The sequence below is a fragment of the Kogia breviceps genome, chromosome 18 (assembly GCF_026419965.1).
Source record: "Kogia breviceps isolate mKogBre1 chromosome 18, mKogBre1 haplotype 1, whole genome shotgun sequence".
Lineage (NCBI taxonomy): Eukaryota > Metazoa > Chordata > Mammalia > Artiodactyla > Physeteridae > Kogia > Kogia breviceps.
This window is the reverse complement of record NC_081327.1, coordinates 15,223,120-15,245,066: the sequence shown is the minus strand read 5'-3', so window position 1 is coordinate 15,245,066 and position 21,947 is coordinate 15,223,120. Positions and strand designations below refer to the sequence as shown.

Here is a 21,947-nt window from a genome sequence, read left to right as displayed (position 1 = left end):
GGTATAATTTCTTCCTTAAATATTTGGTAGAATTCACCAGTGAACCCATCTGGACCTGGTTATTATTGTTTTTTCTGTCTTGAAAAGTTATTAATTATTGATTCAATTTCTTTAATAGATATAGATCTAATTGAGTTATCTAATTTACATGTGTGAGTTTTGGAAGATTATGTCTTTCAAGAAATTGGCCCATTTCATCTAGGTTATCAAATTTGTGATAGAGTTGTTCATCATATTCCTTTATTATTCTTTTAATGACCATGGGATCAGTAGTGAATAGTCTCTCCTTTATTTCTGATATTAGTAATTTGTGTCTTTCTCTTTTTTAGTCTGTTAATTTTGATGGGCTGAATTGTATCCCCTTGCACACAAAATTCATATGTTGAAGCTCTAGACCCCAAAGCGGCTATATTGAGAGATAGGGCCTTTAGGAAGGTAATTAAGGTTAAATGAGGTCATAAGGGTGGAGCCCTAACCTGATAGGATCAGTGTTCTTATTAGAAGAGAAAGAGACACCAGAGATAACTTTCTTTCCACATGCACAGGGAAGAAATACCATGTGAGAAAACAGCAAGAAGGAAGCCATTTACAAGCCGGGAAGAGAGGTCTCACCAGAAATCAACTCTGATAGCACCTTGATCTTAGACTTCTAGCCTCCAGAGCTGTGAGAAAATACATTTCTGTTGTTTAGGTCACCTACTCTGTTCTTTTGGTATGACAACATGAGCAGACGAATACAGTTTGCCTGGCTAGAATTTTATCAATTCTATTAATCTTTTCAGAGTCAGCTTTTAGTTTTGTTGATTTTGTCTACTAATTTTCTGTTTTCAGTTTTACTGATTTCTGCTCTAATTTTTTTTTCTTCTGCTTACTTTGGATTTGATTTGTTCTTTTTTCCCCCTAAGGTGGAAATTATATGACTTTTAAATATTTCTTTTTGTCTAATGTATAAATTCAATGCTATAAATTTTTAACAACTGCTTTTAAGCACTGCTTTGAATGCATCCCACAAATTTTGATAAGCTGTATTTTTGTTTTCATTTAGTTCAAAATATATTTTAGTTTCTCTTGAGATATCCTTGCTATCTACATGTTATTTAAAACTGCATTGTTTAATCTCTAATTATTTGAGAATTTTCCAACTATGTTTCTGTTGTTGGCTTCTAGTTTAATTCTATTGTGGTCTGAGGGCATACATTGTATGATTTCTATTCTTTTAAATTTTTAAGCTCTGTTTTATGGCCCAGGATGTGGTCTTTCTTGGTTGTCTGTGAGCTTGAAAAGAATGTGTATTCAACTCATGATTTTTTTCTTAGGATTATCATGATTTATTTCATTATCAGTCTTATAAGTTGCTGAGGTTGGGCAAAGCCAGGATAGTTGATAGTGTGTACCTCCAATTCTGATGTGTGTTTTCCAACACCACCAAGCAATTTGCCAGTTCTCAGCAGACTCTGATTTGATGCCCTACAAATTTAACTCAATTCTGACACTATCTACCTGGAGATAGCATCAGATCCCACAGGTTAAGTGTTCAGACCCACAAGACTGCCCCCACTTCAGGCACCAATTTGCGTGTCCAAATTGTCCCCTGTGCTTCTGACCAACTGACTATAAATCAGAAGTTACTACAACCCCCTACTTGGATTTGATCCTCTGTTAGACTGGCTCACAGAGCTCAAGGAGACATTTACTTATGTGTACCAGTTTATTACAAAGGCTATTAGGATACGGATGAAGAGCCAGTTGCAGAGATACATAGGGTGAGGTTTGGAAGGGTCCCAAGTGCAGGAGCTTCTGTCCCCATGCTATTCTGTCCCTATGGATGAGGTCACCAAATTCAACCTAGAATTTCATTATATCTTGTTGTTCAAGAGTTTTTATAGAGTTTAATCTGTACCCCCCAACCACTACCACTTTCCCTTCCCAGAGGCTGATGGAGCTGAAAGTTCCAACCTTAAATCACTTGGTCTTTTTTGGTGATGGTCCCATCCTAAGCCTATCTAGGGACCTTACCCTAAGTCACTTCATTAACATAAACTCAGGTGTGCTCAAAGGGGTCTCTATGAATAACAAAGACATTTCTATCACTCAGGAAATACCAAGGGCTTTGGGAGATTTTTTCAGGAACCAGAGACAAAGACCAAATATATTTCTTGTTATACCATAGCACGTTTCATATGATGTGGGGAAAATGACACTTTACCTCAATTCTTTTTCCCCAAATCCCATTAACCCAGTCTAATTATGAGATAAATTCTCATAGAGGCATATCCTACAATATATCTGACCAGTACTACTCAAACTGTCAAGGTCATCAAAAACAAGGAAAGTGAGATACTGTCATGGCTAAGAAGAGCTTAGGGAGACATGACAACTAAATGTAATATGGCATCCTGGATGGGAGTCTGATACATAAGAAGTGCATTAGATTAAAAACTCAGGAAATCTGAGTAAACTATGGGCTTCAGTTAATAATAATGTATCAATATTGGCTCATTCATTGTAACAAACATACCATATAATGTAAGATGTTATGTGTGTAGAGAAGAAGTATAGAGGAAACTTCTGTACTATCTGCTCATTTTTTTTTTCTGTAAATCTAAAATTATTCTAGGGACGTCCCTGGTGGCACGGTGGTTTAGACTCTGTGCTCCCAATGCAAGGGGCCTGGGTTCGATCCCTGGTCAGGGAACTAGATCCCACATCATGCTGCAACTAAGAGTTTACATGCCACAACTAAGGAGCCAGTGCGCCATAACTAAGGAGCCTGCCTGCTGCAACTAAGACCCGGCACAACCAAATAAATAAATAAACGTTAAAAATAAAATAAAATAATTCTAAAAAACATAAAGTCTATTATTAATAAAAAATAAATCAGGGCTCTCTTGGAGTTTACAAGAGTGCTATGGACAGAGGATATTCCAAGAAATGTGTAGGGGTGGAGGATCTGATCTACAGTACTGTTGTTTGTGGGTGGGGTAGTTAGGACTTGCAGATATGAACCCTTTCAATGAGGTTCAAGGTTAATCTTTGATAATGCCATTTCCAGAAAACCAAATCTCCAATTTCTATATGTGGAGTAGTTTCGATAGGAGGACAGGAAGAAAAACAACATTAATCTGGTGATAAGTATGGGTAAATTGATAAGTTAATGAGTTCATTTTAATAGTAGAGAATGTCTGAACTGACCAAATTGTAATCTATAGCCCATGACATGTGTGGAATTCTCATGGGTCTTCCAGTAATTATCTCATAGAGGAAGAGTTGATGTGGCCTTGTTGGTGAAGCTAGAGAGTTAGCGAAGCCAGGTAAAACCTTGGACCATGAAAGCCAGGTTCCTCTGAGAGTTTTGCAGTTTTATATGTCTTTTTTCCAGTTAAAAAATTTTTTTCCTTAAAATATGCAATTTTAGATTTAATTGGCCACTTGCACACTCAACAGACAGGGCAAGAGGAATTCCCAGGTGGAGAAAAATCATTCTAACGGAAATTCATCAACAGTAGTAATGGTGGTCCTCTTACATGGGAAAGCTTTGATCCAATGAGAGACATGTGAATAATGATAAGGATATATTTATAACCATAAGATATAGGGAGTTAATAAAATCTAACTGCCAATGGAGAAAGAGTCCTGCCCAAGGGGGCTCTCTTCCTTGCCCACCTTTACCATCTGTTTTTGGCAGATGAAGCAAAAGGATACCATTTGTTCCAGGGAAGGAGTAAAAATTGCTCACTGATGCCAATTGAGCAGCTGATCTAGTTTTTTTTTCGCACTTTGTGAAAGCAGTAGGCTAAATTGCAGGCAAGGAATTGAGGAGAGACCAAACGGCCATCTGGGTGACTCCAAAGTTTATCTGGGTGAATAAAACATCCAGGTGTTTCCAATTAGCCTTTTAAACTTAGGAGCTTTGAACTGGGAGACTTTCTTTTTTTTCTTTTTTTAAAATTTATTTTATTGAAGTATCATTGATTTACACTGTTGTGTTAATTTCTACTGTACTGGAAAATGGTTCAGATATATATACATATACATATATATTTATTCTTTTTCATATTCTTTTCCATTATGGTTTATCACAGGATATTGAATATAGTTCCCTGTGCTATACAGTAGGACCCTGTTGTTTATCCAGTCTATATATAATAGTTTGCATCTGCTAATCCCAAACTTCCAACCCTCCGCTGCCCCACACTCCTGTCCCCCTTGGCAGCCACAAGTCTGTTCTCTGTGTCTGAGAGTCTGTTTCTGTTTCATAAATAAGTTTATCTGTGTTGTATTTTAGATTTCACATGTAAGTGCTATAGGGCACGGGTTCTATCCCTGGTCAGGGAACTAAGATCTTGCATGCCGCATGGCCAAAAAAAAAAAAAAAAAAAAAAAATCCTCAATCTGGGGGAGGGGTAAATTAGGAGGTTGTGATTAACATATACACACTACTATATATAAGATAGATAATCAGCAAGGACCTACTGTATAGCACAGAGAACTCTACTCAATATTCTGTAATAACCTATATGGGAAAAGAATCTGAAAAAGAATGGTTATATATATGTATATGTATAACTGAATGACTTTGCTGTACACCTGAAACTAACACAACATTGTAAATCAACTATACCCCAATATAAAATAAAAATTAAATTAAAAAAAACCCGAATTCCTCAATCAGTTGTACTGGGTAAGGGCTTCCCTGATCGTGCAGTGGTTAAGAGTCCACCTGCGAATGCAGGGGACACCGGTTCGAGCCCTGGTCCGGGAAGATCCCACATGCCACGGAGCAACTAAGCCTGCGCGCCACAACTACTAAGCCTGCACTCTAGAGCCCGTGTGCCACAACTACTAAAGCCCGCACACCTAAAGCCCATGCTCTGCAACAAGAGAAGCTACCACAGTGAGAAGCCTGTGCACCGCAACGAAGAGTAGCCCAGGCTCGCTGCAACTAGAGAAAGCCTACGCGCAGCAACGAAGACCCAACGCAGCGAAAAATTTAAAAATAAAAATAATAAAAATAATAATTGTACTGGGTAAGACCTCTCCTCAGGTTCCAACATTGGGAAGCAAAAAACGGCTTCTGGCCTGGGGATCCCAGTTCAGAACGGCCAGAGAACAAGAGGCAGGAACTCAAATGAGAGAAAGTTCATGACTTGGAGGAAATGGTTCTTCCTGCTACAGGAAGAGCCAGTATATCCTGAGGAAACCACAGGTTTTGCAGAGCCTGAGCTCAGCCTGGCCCAGAGGGAGAAGATGCAAATTTGCAGTATTCAGGGGTGGAGCGTGTATCTGAGGCTTTTTACCTGATTCAGACAGAATCTGACCCAGGCTCCGGGGAGGAGATTTGTAGGGATAATGCGTGGAGTCAAGAGTTCCAAGTTAGGCTCAGCAAACACAGGTACAGACAGCAGGAAAGAAGCCAGGGGCCAGTGTGGAACTAAAATACTGCCTTCACGTGGACACAGGCTGGCACCCCGGGGTGAGAACCCTGGTGTGTGGAGGGGGGTGGGAGGGGGAGCATGGGCACACGTTCAGCCTGTGCGTGACTGGGGATCCTGATAAAGAAATGACACACGAGCAGCTATTCATTATCTGTTGCTGCATAACAAGTTATCCTTAAACTTAGCAGCTTAGAGCAACACACATTTATTATGTCCCAGTTTCTGTGGATCAGGCATCCAGGCACAGCTTAGCTGGGTCCCCTGCTCAGGGTCTCTCTCCATGCGGCAATCAAGGTGTCAGCCAGGACTGGTGTCTCATCTCATGGCTCAACTGGGAAGGAGACACTTCCAAGTTCATGTCTTCCCTCACAGGCTGTTGGACTGACAGCCTCAGTTCCTTACTGGCTATTGGCCAGAGGCTGCCTTTGGGTCCTCCTCTTCGTCTCCCCGGCCTCCCTTCCCCCCGCAGCTTGCGTCATCAATGTGTGGAAGTCAAGTGCAAGCCACTGGGAAAGTCTGCTAGCAAGACAGAAGTCACAATCTTTTGTAATCCAAGCATTCCATCACCTTTGCCATACTCTATTGGTAAGCAAGTCATGAAATCTGGCCCAAACTCAAAGAAGGAGATTACACAAGGTCACAAATAACAGGAGGTGAGGGTCATTGGAGGCCCTCGTAGAAGTCTGCTTCCCACAGGTGAGGAAGTACCTGCAGAAAAATACCTAAAACTGTACTTCCCTCTGGGTCTAGACTGTTCTTGAGAAGTACTCAAGGAGACAGCCTTTTAAATGAATTAAATGGCAAAGAAGAAAAGTCATAAAAACGCCAACATTTCTAAAAAAAATTTAAGGGCTGATTTCCTAATAGTTTATAAGCACTGAACTTAATTTCTAATGAGACTGCCTTTTAAATATAGTAACTAGGGGGACTTGCCTGGTAGCACAGTGGTTAAAAATCCACCTGCCAACGCTGTGGACACAGGTTCGAGCCCCGTTCCGGGAAGATCCCACATGCCGCAGAGCAACTAAGCCCACGCGCCACAACTACTGAGCCTGCACTCTCAAGCCCGCGAGCCACAGCTACTGAGCCCACGAGCCACAACTACTGAAGCCCACGCGCCTAGAGCCCATGCTCCGCAATGAGAGAAGCCACCGCAATGAAGAATAGCCCCCGCTCACCACAACTTGAGAAAGCCCGCACACAGCAGCTAAGAGGTAATGCAGCCAAATAAATAAATTTATAAATAGTAACTAATGGAAAATAGGTAACTCACCTGTAATTGATCAAAACCAGGGGCTCCTCATCCCCAACCTGACCCCCAGTCAAATTCAATGTATTGTCCTCAGGAGAGAGTCTGAAGGTGTTCCAGTCACCTATTGCCGAATAACAATAAGCTAAAGTTTAGTGGTTTAAAACAACATTTATTTTGCTCCCAGATCTGCGATTTGGACAGGGCTCAGTGGGAGCAGCTCGTGTCTGGAGCGACTTGAAGACGGGGAGCTGGAATCTTCTGAAGGCTATCTTACATGTCTGCAATAGATGCTGGCTCTCAGCTGGGGGGGTGGCCAGGACGCCTACAGGGGGCCCTTCTAGGTGGCTGCTTGGGCTTCCTCACAGCATGATGCCTGGGTTCCAAGGATGAGCATCCTGAGAGAACAAGCCAGGCAGGTATATCTCCTTTTACGACTTAGCCTCGAAATCCACCTAGTGTCACTCCCACCATAGTCTCAGGCCTGCTAGATTCAAGGGGAGGGAACTTAGATCCCATATCTTGATGGAGGAACCTCAAGATCTTACCATAAGTAGGGCACATGGGATGGGATTCATCTTTGGAAAAATGCAATCTGCCACAGAGAGCAAACTAGTCCCCTATCCCGTCCTTGAGCTTTCATGAGTGTCAGTGACAACACACCTCATAAGGTGAAAAGAAGTGTGCAGTCCGGAAGAAATAAGACAGCAGGTATGATCTTGATAGGTGAGAAGTACAATCCTTTCTGTCTCTTCTGCCATTAAATTGGAGGTTAGGAACGGACCCGTCTGCCTGCACTAGAAAAGAAACATTGTGCAGAACTGCTGGGCCAACACTGTGGGCTTGGGATTTGCATTTAGCCTGTTATTGTAAAGCCTATAAAAAACTCTCTGTACTAGTTTTGTATTGCTGCTAACATATTACCACAAATTCAGCAGCTTAAACAATACCCATTTATTACTTCACAGTTTTGTAAGTCAGGAGTCCAGGGTGAGTAGTCTAGGCAGGTTTGTATTCAAGTTACTAAAAGGCTGAAATGAAGATGTCAGTGGTCGGGCTCTGGGGAAGAATCTGAAAAACTCCAGAAATTGTATCTATTAGGCAGGTTTCCACCATCAGTTCTTCTCTGCCGGGTGCTGCTAGGGAGGTTCTGGCCACCAGAGGGCGCTAGAACCGCAATCCCTGTGGCAGGGGAGAGACGCCCGAGTTCCAGCTCCTTTCTGCCACCTTGATACAGTTACCAGTAGCATCTGCATCACCTGGGAACTTAGAAAAGCAGACTCTCAGGCCCCAAACTCAGACCCGCTGAATCAAAATCTTCATTCTGTCAGACCCCCAGGCAATTCGTGTTCACACTGACGTTTGAGGGGCACTCCAGCACAGTGCTTCTCAACCTTGGCTGCGTGTTAGAATCACCCAGGAGCTTTAAAAATCGCTTGATGCAAGGGGACCACTCCCCAGGAATTCTGATTATAACGGTCCTGAGGTCCGGACTATTAAATGCTCCCCCGAGGATTTTAATGTGCAGCCAAGGTTGAGAATCGCTGCGAGTGTAGCTCATTCCACACTGTAAGAACCCTGTGCATAAGCTATAGTTCGTCCACCTGGGTATAGACACCGAGAAGGACATAAAGCCCCACCCCTGGACATAAAGCCCCAGACCTCAGGGGCCTCTACGTTCTAGTGAAGCCAGGGCAACGTGAAAATGTGAAACGCTGAGGCAGTGTTATCTTGTTTTCAAAGTGCTTCAAAGACCTAGGTCTGGGGCTTCCCTGGTGGCGCAGTGGTTGAGAGTCCACCTGCCAATGCAGAGGAGACGGGTTCGTGCCCCGGTCCGGAAAGATCCCACATGCCGTGGAGCGGCTGGGCCCGTGAGCCATGGCCGCTGAAGCCTGCACGTCCGGAGCCTGTGCTCCGCGGCGGGAGAGGCCACAACAGTGAGAGGCCCGCGTACCGCAAAAAAAAAAAAAAAAGACCTAGGTCAAACACCAGCTCCTCAGACAGAAATTCTACCCCACCCCCCAACATGCTTGGCAATGATACTCCCCGATAGGTGCTCCCTGATCCGTGATGGTGCCTCCTGATCTCCACCGGGGACTCCTGGATAGCAAGAAATGTGTTGATTCGTTCCTGCAGAGTGTTTGCTCAATGAAGCACCCTCCACAATTACTACAAGTAAGCTGGGCAGACTCCTCGGCTGGTGGTGAAACCCGTGAGCTGAACTTCAAGGAGGAAGGTACCTGGAGGATAGAGGAACTGAGCAGTGTTAGGACAGACTTTTCACAATCTTTGTTCTTCCCTATTTATATAGTGCTTTACAGTCCAATGCACTTTTATGTACATTCTTTCATTTTCACAATACCCATCTGTGTTAAGTTACAGTAGGTTAACCCTTCAGTAGTGGAGCACTGAGTGACAGAGAAGTAACCAGACATGATGAAATTTGCAGGATGAGTCAGGAAGAATTAGAACAAGAAATTGCTTTCCTCAATTTTCTGATTTTCTAAGTGCTATTTCCAGGATGTGGCAATATCCAACTTCTGACCTCTCTTTCCTCACTGTTTGGGAGCATTTCTGGAAACTTTGTTTTTCCTTCTTCATTCTCCTCCTCCAAGTGGAGGGTTTGTTTTGTCATTCTGGAATTTTTGGTTTATCTCCTACCTAATCTCCACGATGTTATATGACTTCTCTTTTTCGATAGAAGATTCACCAGTTGTGGAGTAAATTCTCAGGATGTGCTAGCAATAATTATAATGATTTCATTGTATGATTCTTCAGTGCAAAGAACTTATTTCTCATTGTGCCTCTAGCACTTTAACAAACTATTTGTGGAATGAATGAATCACAAATGAAGTGAGAAGATTTGTGAAAGTTTAATCTGAGAAAAGGAAGAAGATGCAGAAGATTAATCCAGCCATGAGTCTGAGGTGGGGTGGTGGCGTGTGGTTCTAACCTCTGAACCAAGAGCTGTGAAGGATGATGTACGTAGAAATACTGCCGGCACCATGGGAGGGAGCTGGTTTTATCTTCTCAAATAATGGCCAACTCTCTTATCAGTGCTCTCTATGGTACAGGAAAAAGATGTTAAAGTCTGGACGTATTTCCCGCTCAAATGAAATGCTGTAAATTTTTTGAAGAATTCAATGAGCCTCCAGATACTGACCCTTTCAATAAAGGCCTACCTGCTCCCTTTCCTTCTGTCAAGTGTCCTTTCTCCTCTGGGGTAGAAACACTTCTCCTTCCTGGGTCCCCAAACAACCCTCCTCCTGCAAACATTTGAAGTGTAGGAAGGATGTGAAAGGTTGTGCTCTGGCTTCATCCCGTGCTTCTGCCCTATCAGGATGCTCTGAGGCCCCACAGCCCAGGCCCACCCATCCCTGATAAGCTACCGTTGACTTTCTCCCCTTGCTCTCCTTCCACCATCTTCCACTTTCTTTCTGGACACCTGGCCATCCAAGGGCTGCAGTGCCCGTCCAGGGTGGAGCTGTGGCCAAGACATGAGTTCTGCTCAGCCCCACTCTGCCCTTGGCACCAAGAATCAGTGTTGGTGCTGTAGGCCTTCTGTTCACTCCTGGTCCCGTACGTAGGGGCTCATGAGGGCCAGGTGATGGTGGGAGAGAGGCTACTGCTGGTGGACACTCAGGACTGGCAGCTTAGCTGCTGCGCGCAGGCTTTCTCTAGCTATGGTGAGCGGGGGCTACTCTTCATTGCGGGGCGTGGGCTTCTCATTGTGGTGGCTTCTCTTGCTGCGGAGCACAGGCTCTCGGTGTGCGGGCTTCAGTAGTTGTGGCTTGCAGGCTCTAGGGCACAGGCTCAGTAGTTGTGGTGCACGGGCTTAGTTGCTCCATGGTGTATGGGATCTTCTCGGACCAGGGCTCCAACCTGTGTCCCCTGCATTGGCAGGCGGATTCTTAACCACTGCGCTACCAGGGAAGTCCCCAAACAGGGATTGAACCCATGTCCCCTGCATTGGAAGGCGGATTTGTAACCACTGGACCACCAGGGAAGTCCCAGTAGGTCCTTGTTGTTTATCTATTTTATATATAGTAGTGTGTATATGTTAATCCCAAATTCCTGATATACCCCTTCTTTCCCCTTTGGTAACCATTAGTTTGCTTTCTATGTCCAAAACAGTTATTTTCTAAAGAAAATCTTGTATTTGGTCCTGAGAAATCCTTGTAGAAATGAACCCAAATGGAGAAAAAATGCGGTTAGGTTTTAGAACAGGCCATCCTTTCTTAGACTATGTCTCAGGTCCCTCCTTCTCGTTTTTAGAGTGAGAATAAAGTTTATAAAATTAGAAGACAGAACAGAAAAATAGGTGCTAGGAAGGAATCTGGGGAGATGAAAGAAACCCTTGGGAGGCCCAGTCCTTAATGGTCTAGTTGACAAAATGTAAGAAATCCATCTTCATCTCTTCTACCTCGTCCTCGTCAAGGTGCTGATTCCTTGGGAACTCAAGGTACACTACGCCTCCTCCCCAGATAGTCCCAAGTTTAAGGGCAGGAAATGGTTTTGGACTGGGTGCCTTTGCTCTGAGAGCAGCAGCCCTGACAATTCGACTGGAGATGGTGAAGAGAAAAGCAGAAGTTCAAGAGAAACAGATGCCCCAATGATACGGTGTGAGGTCAAGGCAGAGGGTGGCTGGGCAACGTGCAGCTTGCCCCACAGACAGCCAGTTAGCACCTGTTTTGTAGAAATGGAGCTCAGTCTAGCCCAAAGGCAGAACTCTCAATATGCAAACAAAGGATTGAAGGGGAGGACACCAGGCAATTTGGGACTTTCCAGGGTGGAGGGTGTGGGAAGGGATTTGCTAAAAGCAGACACACTTGGGGGAAGAAACTTTGCATCTACAGAGAGTGTGGGTGAGATTAGGTAAGAAGTCAAAGCTTATCAGACCACGTGAATACACTCAGAGGAGAAACCAGAAGGTTCCACAGTTCACTGGAAACAGATTAACAGTCGGGAAATCTTGAAGTATCTGGGGAGCGCAAATATCTCATTATTGCTTATTATTTGTCAGAAATACACAAGCCCACGCTCTCTTGAGCACCCACACAGGAGTGGAGGATGGAAGTAGCGCTGACTCTCTTCGTGCATCAACTCTTCATGTGGAAAAATGCTTCAGAAATGGCACACAGGGCTTCCCTGGTGGTGCAGTGGTTGAGAATCCGCCTGCCGATGCAGGGGACACGGGTTCGTGCCCCGGTCCGGGAAGATCCCACATGCCGCGGAGCGGCTGGGCCCGTGAGCCATGGCCGCTGAGCCTGAGCGTCCGGAGCCTGTGCTCCACAACGGGAGAGGCCACAACAGTGAGGCCCGCATACCACAAAAAAAAAAAAAAAAAAAAAAAAAAAAAAAAAAAAAAAAAAAAGAAAGAAATGGCACACAATCAGGACCCCCTCAACTCACCACCCTACCCCAGCTGGGAGGAGACTCCAGTGGGAGTTTCATGACCCTGCTACTCTCCTGAATGAGGCAAAGGCAGAAATAATGGAGTAAGAGGCAGGTGGTTTTCAACCCACAGAGCTTTTCCGATGGGGGAACATGGGAGCCTCACGTGAGGTGTTCTCAGGTAGCCCTGCTCTGTTTGAGATTTCATTTCCGCACACCAGCCCTTCCTGTGTTTCCAAGGGCATTAAGTGCTAAAGAGTTTCCTTCTCTCCACAGTCCTGAGGCCAGCCATGAACTTCCCTCAGAGATCTGTCTGCAAAAGCCGAGATCAGAAAAGGTAAAGACGACACTGGCTGTTAAGCCCAGGTCTCCCACATCGCTCAGCCCCTAAGAGAGAATCTGAGTCAAGCTCGATGTTTCCTGAAGACAGTAATCTTGTACAGGAAGAGAAGGGTGGGTTCTGGGAAAAGATATGTCAGGGGAGGGGAGGGACATCTTGCGTCCAGGCATCTTGGGGGGGGGGTGATCACATCCACGTGCTGGCGACTCCCGGGGCCAGCCCTGACCTCTGTTTGCCAGCTGCCCACTGGACCTCTCCATCTGGAGTATGCACAGGCATCACCAACAAGCTGTCCTAAATAGAACCCTTGAGGTTTTTCTGCAAAATATTTTCTTATTTCTGTCTTCCTCTGACCCCTCAGTTGTTAAACCACAGGCTGGGCCCCACTTCTAAATATGGACCAAGGATCATGAACATTTGAGGAAAGCCTCTAACATGAAAAGCCAAGAGACTCCTAAATAAGAGCAAAGTGGGAAGACTTTCCATCCCAGATATCAAGACGAGTTATGAAACTACACACATATATATTATACATATGTGTATATATGTATAAAATATATACATAAATATACCTGTTTTATATACAGGTGTATATATGTATATATTTTATAGGTGTACATTTTATACCTGTAAAATATATACCTGTTTATATCTGTGTTGAAACATATGGTAATTAGGTGTGTAATAATAGGATGGTGTGGTTTTTGCACAGGGGTAGACAAATGAAGCTCTGAAACACCCATGGATGGATGGATAGATGGGGGGATGGATGGGTGGATGGATGGATAGATAGATACTTGATGTGTGACAGAAGGAACACAAAGACACATGTAAAAGAACTACTATACGACATTAAAAATGAAGAAGGTGGGCTTCCCTGGTGGCGCAGTGGTTGCAAGTCTGCCTGCCGATGCAGGGGACACGGGTTCGTGCCCCGGTCCGGGAAGATCCCACATGCCGCGGAGCGGCTGGGCCCGTGAGCCATGGCCGCTGGGCCTGCGCGTCCGGAGCCTGTGCTGCACAACGGGAGAGGCCACAACAGTGAGAGGCCCGCGTACCGCAAAAAAAAAAAAAAAAGAAGTTTCAGCCACACACAATAAAGGGGATGAGTCACAAACAGAATGTTAAAGGGAAAAAGCCAAATACAAAAGACTTCAAAGTGTGTTATTCTATTTCTACGAAGTTCAGAAGCAGGCAAAATTAAACTGGGGTGTTGGGAAACATATGCTCAGGTAGTAAAACACTAAAGAAACGCAAAGGAAGGGATTAACATAGAAGTCAGAGTGTACTTGTCTTTGGAGGGGAGGAGGGTTTGGCTGGGAAGCGTCACTGGGTGGCATCTGGCAGAGGGTAGGGGGCGGGTTGGGCAGCAACATGTTTTTTCTTGACTTGGGCGGTGGGTCTATGGGAGTTCCTTTTATGATTATATATTAAGCTATTTACATTGTATGCCTTTTTTTGTGTGTGTATTATCTGTCACTAAAAGCTTTTTGAAAACATAAAATACCAAAGGGAAAACAAATCTAAGAAAAGATATGAAAGAACTTGGTAAGAAACATTATTTTTCAAAAGTAACTTAGCACATGGTGGTGGCGGCTGAGGAACAATGAATGAACTTAATGCTCCTGAACTGTACACTTAAAAAGGTTGAGACAGTAACTTTTATGTTATGTGCATTTTGCCACGACTTAAAAAAAAACAAACCTAAACACTCAGAGAGGACATTAACACATACCTAAATACGTGGAGTGTGACCCCATGTGGACATTTTGGAAAACTCAGTATTGTAAAGATATCAATTGTTGGTTAGAGCATAACAATGAAACTCCCATTGTTGATTTTTTCCCCCCTGGCACTTGACAAGCTGACGCTGGTAGAACAGGAACATCACAGAAAGACTTGCTTCACCAGATATCAAGACTTACTTTAAAGATCAAGTAATTGAGGAGATATCTTATAGACTCAGAGTTAGGCAGATCCACAGAATCAGCCCGGGCACTTAGAGCCAGAGCAGCACAGGTGAGGCACAGACGGCCGGCCAATCAGGGGGACGCTGGCTAATCCAGGAGTTACCCGAGAAGCACGTCCAGGAACATTCAGGGCAGCTCCGCAGCTCATTAGGGCAGAGAGCCGGAAACAACCCAGTGTCTATGGGACAGACAGAAAAATGGATAAATAAATTGTGGTGTTAATTTCACAAAGGAATATTGTGCAGCAGCAAAAATAGATGAAGTGTAACTACCTGCTCCCTTAGGGATGAATCTTAGAAATAATGTTGAGTGAGAAAAGCCAGTCACAGAAGATGACACATGGATGGAATGACTCCATTTTATAAAGCTCAAAAGCAAGTAAAGCTAAAAATTATAATGGTTAGGAGTGCATACCATTCTGATTTCAAAAAAGCAATTAAAAGACATGAAGGAATGATAACTGACAAATGAGGGGTGACGGAGGCTTTTGGAAGGGAGGCAGGGGTAGGATAAGGCGGTCACAGGGGGACTCACAGTGATGTGCTGGCTCTCAAATCGGGTGTGGGGGATTATGGGGTTCATTTTACTGTTCAACTTGGTAACTCACAAGTAGGATGCAGACGTCCTTTAGCATGTGTCAATTATTACATAATAAAATTGGAAAAGAGCTAAGCCATGGGGAATGCCAGCTTTTACAGATCAGGTGGAAAAGAAGGAGCTGTGCACAAAAGTGAGGTGGAGCTGTCAGTGGGATGCCCTTGAGGCCAAGAGAACCCACCAGAAAGAAGAGGGGTCTCCCAGGTTCCCGCCTCTAGGAGCAGGGCTGGAAGATGAGGACTGGAAGAGCCTCAGATGTGGCCACCTGGGGGTGATATCTGGGGTTGGAGGAGCAGTCCTGGGGGAGAAGTGGGGACAGGAGGGACATCGTGCTGGCTGCCGCCAACAGGAGACATGGAGCAGTAGAGGCCTAGGGTGAGGACAGCCCCTTGCTCCGCGGGCAGTCAAGAGGGAAGGGCCTCTTCTGAGATATGAATGCCCCCACGGGCACCCCGCCCTTCTCCCAGGAACAGCTGGCCAGAGGGGAACATGACTCCAGCTGGACACGCTATTCCGCCTGACAGGGTCGTGACTCTCTGGCCCAGCCAGGACTCCTGGGGGGCAGAAAAGGGCCTGGTCACCTGCCCTCACCGTGGAAGTCAGAGCAAAACCTGTGAGGACGAAAGGAGGAGGAAGCCATAAGGTAGGGGTGTTGGGGTGTCTGGGAAGGACTCTGGGGTCCAGGCCTGGCCTGTGAAGGTCAGGGTCTTCCCAAGCCAGGGGAAACCCTCTCTGGGTCCCACGGTTCCTCCTTCCCTCTATCCCCAGCAGCTGGGTGCCAAGAAGCCCTTGCCACGTACTGCTGTGAGGACAGACAGACACTAATCTCATCTCCCCAGACCCATGTGGCCTCCAGGATCATAATCACAACCGCAGGAACTGGCCTGGTTCCCTCCCTTTGTGTGTCTTGGGAGGGGCAATTGCTGGGCAAACAGGGAAGGGAAATCCTGGATTTTGCCTCTCTTTTCCGCTTGATCAGCCGTTACTCAGGCCCAAGGGCCTCTAGGGCCCACTCAGGGCTGGCTCCTTCCTGGCCCTCTGTGTGGGGAAGGGTGCTGGGGTGGTGGGTATATATTCACCCAGGGCTTGGCCTTAGTGAATTCTCAGAAAGAATAAACCCCAGTCTAGAGTTCACTGACCGCTTGCTGTGGTCCGGGCCCTGGGCTGGGCCCTACACTTGTCAGAGCTCCCTGACACTGCCCGGTCACCCTAGGATGTCGCTATCAGGATCTCCAGTTTCCAGAGATGAACCTGAGGTTCAGGGTCGAAAAGGAGGATGTTGGCAGAGGTGGAAATCCCACCCAGACCTCTCTGACCCCCTCTCTGACTGTACTCTGAAGCTCAAGCTCACCCCTCCTCTCAGAGCAGCGGGGGGGGGGGGGGTAGGGTTTGCATGGGGACTCTCCCCTTCACCTCTTCACCTCTTCTTTCTCTCCCAGAGACCAAGATCCCCAACCGGGCAGGCAGAGCTCTCCCCACGGCTGAGTTCCTGCCCCTGCTCCCTTGCGCACCCCTGCTGACCCAGGACAGCGGGGGCCCAGGACTCACCTGTCCCCCCAGCCGAGTGGCAGAGCCAGCAGCCACAGGGTGGCAGGGCCCAGGGCCTGGCCCCTAAGCCCTGGAAGCTCCCAGAGGTGCCCTCCATTCAGATAACGCCAGCCAGCGATGGGGAGTCACCCCCCTGCACCCCACCTCCCCAGCGCCTGCAGCTGCGGAGGACCCCAGACCTGGAGAGTTTGCCCCAGGACAGGTCAGACCTGGGTGGTGGGATGGGAAAGGGGTTCTCTCTCTCAGGACCCACAGGGTGGGTTCCCTCTGGCTGGCACTCCAGGTGGGGAGCTGAAGGTCAGTTAGAATGTGGCCTTAGCCCCACAGGGGCCTGACTGGAAGCTGTGAAATAGATGCGGATAAAAATTGCAGCTGGGAATATGTGTTGGGATAACCGAATGAGCTCAGCTGAGCACTGCTTACTAAAACCAGAGGTGAACATTCTCTTTTGACCCACCTGGTGTTTTTCAAACTGTGGGTCATGACCCATTTAAGGGCTGCTGCAATCGCTACACAGCAATCAACACTTTTTCCCAAATAGGATCAGGAGAGAATCGATTCTAAAAAAAAAAAAAAGAAGAAGAAAATAACACACTGTATGAGGCAGTGAACAAGTGTGGCTTGCTACAAATTTTGTGACATTACATATACAGCTGTCCCCGGTATCCATGGGGGTATTCCAAGACCCCTGCAGATACCAAACTTTGCAGATGCTCAAATCTCTTACATAAAATGGTGTAGTATTTGCATATTACCTACTCACATTCTCCTGTATACTTTAAATTACCTCTTGATTATTTATAAAACCTAATGCAGTGTAAATGCTATGTAAATGGTTGTAAATACTATGTAAATAGTTGCCAGCCAGCAAATTCAAGTTTTGCTTCCTGGAATTTTTTTTTTTTATTGAAGTATAGTTGATTTACAATGTTGTGTTAGTTTCAGGTGTACAGCAAAGTGTTTCAGTTATACATACACATATATATCTATTCTTTTTCAGATTCTTTTCCATTACAGGTTATTACAAGATATTGAATATTGTTCCCTGTGGTATACAGTAGGTCCTTGCTGTTTATTTTACATATAGTATTAATCCCAACTCCTAATTTATCCCTCCCCAGCCCCCCAATTTTTTATACAAATATTAAATTATTATTTTGTACACCTGAAACTAATATATTATGTACCAATTTAAAAAAATTGAGGGCTTCCCTGGTGGCGCAGTGTTTGGGAGTCCGCCTGCCGATGCAGGGGACAAGGGTTCGTGCCCCGGTCTGGGAGGATCCCACATGCTGCGGAGTAGCTGGGCCCGTGGGCTATGGCCGCTGAGCCTGCGCATCTGGAGCCTGTGCTCCGCGATGGGAGAAGCCACAACAGTGAGAGGCCCACGTACTGCAAAAAAAAAAAAAAAAAAAAAAAATTGAAGTGTAGTTAATTCACAATGTTGTGTTAGTTTCAAGTGTACCCCTCCCGGAATTAAAAAAAAATTATTTTTTCGACCCTTGATTGGTTGAATCCACAGATGTGGAATTTACAGATACAGAGGGCTGACCGTATTTTTAAGTGTGTACTTGGAAACCAATGTAAAAGGTATTTCCTGCTGCAACTCTTGGGGGAAAAAAAAAGTTTAAACAAAACTTCTGCAAAGAAACACTACCTCTGGCACAAGGAGACAGGAACAGGGAGGTTCAAGGCTATAGGAGGAAAGAGGAAAGAACTACATTGGCCTTGAATAGAAATGTCCATTGTGGTTTCTTCCAACAATGAACATTCGATAAGAGTTAAAGTTTATGAAGTAGGGCTCTGTGTATCAACGTGGAGAAGTCTCGGAAACAATGATGGTTGCAAAATGATACAGAAGGAGCCTAATTGTGTATCTTTTTAGAAGACATTGAATAATAGGATATATTGTTAGTGGATGCATCTTGATGCAGCAAAAGGATAGAAAAATGAACAGAAAGAACACATACCAACTTCAGGGCAGTGGGTACCTTGGGGGGCAGGAACAGAAAAAAGAGGGGTGGGGAGTTGGTAACTGTAACTGTAATCATTTATTTCTTAAAAAAAAAGAAAAAGGCTCTGAAGCAAAAATGGCAAAATGTCCATATCTATTCATGTCATATATACTTGGTAGGGACCAAGATGACTCTTGTATTTTTCCTGTTTGAGATAAATATTCCCTAATTAAAAATTTTAAAGTATTTCGAAAGAAAGAGAAATACAAAGAAAGAGAACAGTGAGATAAAGGGAGGTGGGGGAGGGAAGGCCTGGCTGAGATCTGACCCTGAGATCTGACCTTGAGAGGCAGTCAGGGGAAGAAGGGGGGGAAGAGCTTCCCTGCAGAGGCAAAGCAAGTGCAAAGGCCTGGGGACAGGAATGTGTCTGGGGAGTTAGAGGAACAGCAGGGAGGCTGGGTAGCTAGAGGCTGTGGGCAAGGGGGAGCCAGAGGAGAAGAAAGAGTGGAGTCCTAGGCAACAAGGGGAGGACTTTGCTTTCAGTGGGACTGAGAGGTGGGGCTCCCGGAGGGCTCCAAGCCCCGAGGGCCCTGACCTGACACCAGTTCACAGGCTCCCTCTGGCTGTGTGTGGGGAGCAGACTGTAGGGGTGGGATGGGAGCAGGGAGACCAGGGAGGAGGCTGTGTGATGGTCCAGGAGGGAGAGCATGGAGGATGGGCCAGCGTGGGGGCAGTGGAGGAGCAGAGTTTAGATTCTGGATAGACTTTGTGGGTGGAGCCCACGGGGTCCGCTGAGAGACTGGATGTGCGAGGGAAAGAGCGGGTCAAGAAAAGCTGAAGTTTGGGGCCTGCTATCCACCAAAATGGAGAAGACAGTGGGTTGTTTTTGGAGGGAGGGGGTGTAGAGTGGGAGAGCCATGGGAATGGAATTTTTTTCCAACAGCTAGGAACAGCCTGTCCTAGAGAGGAGCGGGGAGCAAGTCTCTGTGCTGGGGTGCCCGTGGCCAGGAGCTGCGAGGTAGGACTCCCATGTCTGTGTTCTCGGACAAGGGGTCCAGGACACCGACAGACTCAGGCAGCTGATAACTCAGGCAGCCACTGCAGAGACAGGCGCAGGTTATGGCGTCACGTGAGGGTTGCGTCCAACAACAGTGACCTCGGCGAGTCACTTCCCATCTTTGAGGCCGGGCTTCCCCTTCTGTAAAAGGGCTGTCCCCCCACCCCCCCACTGTCCTGTGGGAAAGTCCTGACCACAGAGTTAGTGGGATCCCCAAGACTAGGTGACTTGCTTTAAGTCAGATAAGCGCCAGGGAGGCTGGATTCTAACTCGGGCTGGCTGACGCGGGCTGGGACCAAGAGGGGTCCCCAGAGACCAAGGCGCTGGGCCCTCCGGGGGCCGACAGCTGGGCCTCAGAGATGCGGAGAGGGAGGCGGCCTAGGGCCCCACCCGCTTCCCGCCAGCTGCGTACCCACAGCCGCAACCCCTCCGTTTCCTCGAATCTCCATCCCACCCCCAGCTCCGCCCCACCTCTCAGGTTCCGCCCCGGGTTGGGGGGGGTGCGGAGAGCCCCCAGCCTGGGGCCTCACTGGAGCCGAGGACCCCTTTCCCCGTACCAGGGGAGCGGGTCGGGCCTGTGCCCAAGCCTCTAGCTGCCATGGCGGTGTCGTGTTTTTTTTTTTTTTTTTTTTTTTTTTTTTTGTGGTACACGGGCCTCTCACTGCTGTGGCCTCTCCCGTTGCGGAGCACAGGCTCCGGACGCGCAGGCTCAGCGGCCATGGCTCACGGGCCCAGCTGCTCGGCGGCATGTGGGATCTTCCCGGACCGGGGCACGAACCCGTGTCCCCTGCGTCGGCAGGCGGGCTCTCAACCACTGCACCACCAGGGAAGCCCCGGTGTCGTGTTTTAATCAAGTCTGTGTTTTGCTCTTTCTGTCTTTCCCCCTCCCCGGTCCATTTTTCTGTCACCTTAGAGCCTCTGTCTCTCTTGCTCTCTCCGTGCTCTGGAGTCCCAGCCGCCCCTCTCCGTCTCTGTCTCGCTCTTCCTGCCCCAGCGCCCCGTCCCTCCCTCTCTAATTCTCCCTCTCGTGTCTCTCTCCCTGTGGCCTCGCTCCGTCCCCGCCGTCCCTCCCTTGCCTTGGCCAGCCCCCCGTGGGTCTCCCTCTCGCTCTCACCTCCTGCTCTCCCGCCTCCCGGCGGCCCCTTTCTCCCTTCAGGTATCTGACTCTCTCCATCTAGGCCCCGCCTCCCCGCCCCGCCTCCCCGCCCCGCCCCCCGCCTCCCCTCCCCGCCCCCCCGCCTCCCCTCCCCGCCTCCCCGCCTCCTCGCCTCCCCGCCTCCCCGCCCCGCCCCGCCCCGCCCCGCCCCCCCGCCTCCCCTCCTCGCCTCCCCGCCCCCCCCTCCCCTCCCCGCCTCCCCGCCTCCTCGCCTCCTCGCCTCCCCGCCTCCCCTCCCCGCCTCGGCCAGTCCCTCCCCTTCCCCCTCCTTCCCGCGGGCGGGGGGCAGTGCTGTGACGCGACGGGGCGGGGGCAGGAAGGGGGAGCTGACGCTGCGGCTGCCTCCCGCGGCCCCGGCCTTTTGTGCGGGCGGCGGGCGGCGGGCGGCGGGCGGCCGGCGGGGGGCGGCGGGGTCGGGTGCGGGCGGCGGCCGAAGAAGGCGAGGCGGCTGCCCAGCGGGGACGCTCAGCCAGGCCCGGCCCTGCCCTGTGGCTGGGCGCGCCCGCCGCTCCGCATCCATGTTCGAGTGAGGACCGCGGCGGGGGCGGTTCGGGAGGAGGTCGGGGGGGGAGGGGGCTCCGCGGGCTCGGCTGGGGGTGGCGCGGCAGCAGCCGAGGTCCGGGAGCTTGTGCACCGGGGGCCGGCCAGGGGGAGCGGAGGGAGGCGTTGGGGGCCCATGGGTGCGCTCGGGGATGGGCCCTGGCGGCGGGGAGGCACCCGGGGCCGGTTCGTTGGCTTGGCGGGGCTTTGGCTGGGGGACCCGGCCTCATCCCGGGGGTGGACCGCGGCCTTCCGGGAGCGCCCCGGGCCTTCTTCGCCGCTGCCTGGGAGGCGAGGGGTGGGCGCGAGGCTGACACAGGTCTTCGGGCCTGCGGTCGAGGCAGGACGCAGACGAGCCCCCTCCGGCCGGGCCCCCAGGCCCCGGAGCTCGGGGCAAGCCCGGGAGCAGCCTCTCTCGGTCTGGGCCCCGTCCCGCCGTTGTGATCTGTTGCTGGTCCCGGGGCTGCTCGGATGGGGGCTGCTGCGTGGCTGGCCGGCCGACCGCGTGCGTGAGATCCTCTGGGGTCTTGGGCACGGAATTGACCTATTCCGTCTGGACCCAGAGTATTGTAGGTTATGCATTGTAGGTGTCTTGGAAGTGTGTATGCGTGTTTGTGTTCCTAGTGTGCAGGCAGCTGTGAGCCTCTTTGGCTCCGTGTGTGTGTGATTTACCTCGAATTCCATCTGTGGCTACATGTGTTGCTGT

The 21,947-nt window shown here is 48.3% G+C and overlaps 1 protein-coding gene and 2 long non-coding RNA genes across 12 annotated transcripts in view; 1 reads left to right on the top strand and 2 right to left on the bottom strand.

Moving 5' to 3' along the window:
- Positions 1–5,624: 5,624 nt before the first annotated feature.
- Positions 5,625–7,476, bottom strand: LOC136793036 (uncharacterized). Of its 2 annotated transcripts, none has more exons than XR_010837765.1 (3): positions 7,348–7,476; positions 6,709–6,808; positions 5,625–5,954 (listed from the first exon to the last, which is right to left on the bottom strand). It is a non-coding gene; the product is annotated as an uncharacterized lncRNA (long non-coding RNA). The 2 variants fall into 2 exon arrangements; XR_010837764.1 differs by having other exon boundaries at positions 5,625–5,951.
- A 1,240-nt stretch (positions 7,477–8,716) lies between these two features.
- Positions 8,717–20,713, bottom strand: LOC136793035 (uncharacterized). 2 transcript variants are annotated; one of them, XR_010837762.1, is made up of 4 exons: positions 20,660–20,713; positions 16,991–17,093; positions 14,344–14,566; positions 8,717–8,924 (listed from the first exon to the last, which is right to left on the bottom strand). It is a non-coding gene; the product is annotated as an uncharacterized lncRNA (long non-coding RNA). The 2 variants fall into 2 exon arrangements; XR_010837763.1 differs by lacking the exon at positions 8,717–8,924 and adding an exon at positions 9,578–9,950.
- GRAMD1A (GRAM domain containing 1A) overlaps positions 15,320–21,947 on the top strand; it is a 23,996-nt gene continuing 17,368 nt past the window's right edge. For 2 of the 8 annotated variants that reach the window (XM_067019022.1, XM_067019021.1), the window contains exon 1: positions 15,583–15,628. Coding sequence is in view for 2 of the 8 variants with exons in the window: in XM_067019018.1 (XP_066875119.1) it covers positions 20,293–20,399 (107 nt within the window). In the remaining 6 variants the exon portion in view is untranslated. Of the gene's footprint in view, positions 15,629–16,424; positions 16,736–20,028; positions 20,400–21,100; positions 21,228–21,947 lie in introns of those variants that run through there. The other 6 variants (XM_067019020.1, XM_067019019.1, XM_059044350.2 and 3 more) reach the window with 5 other exon arrangements.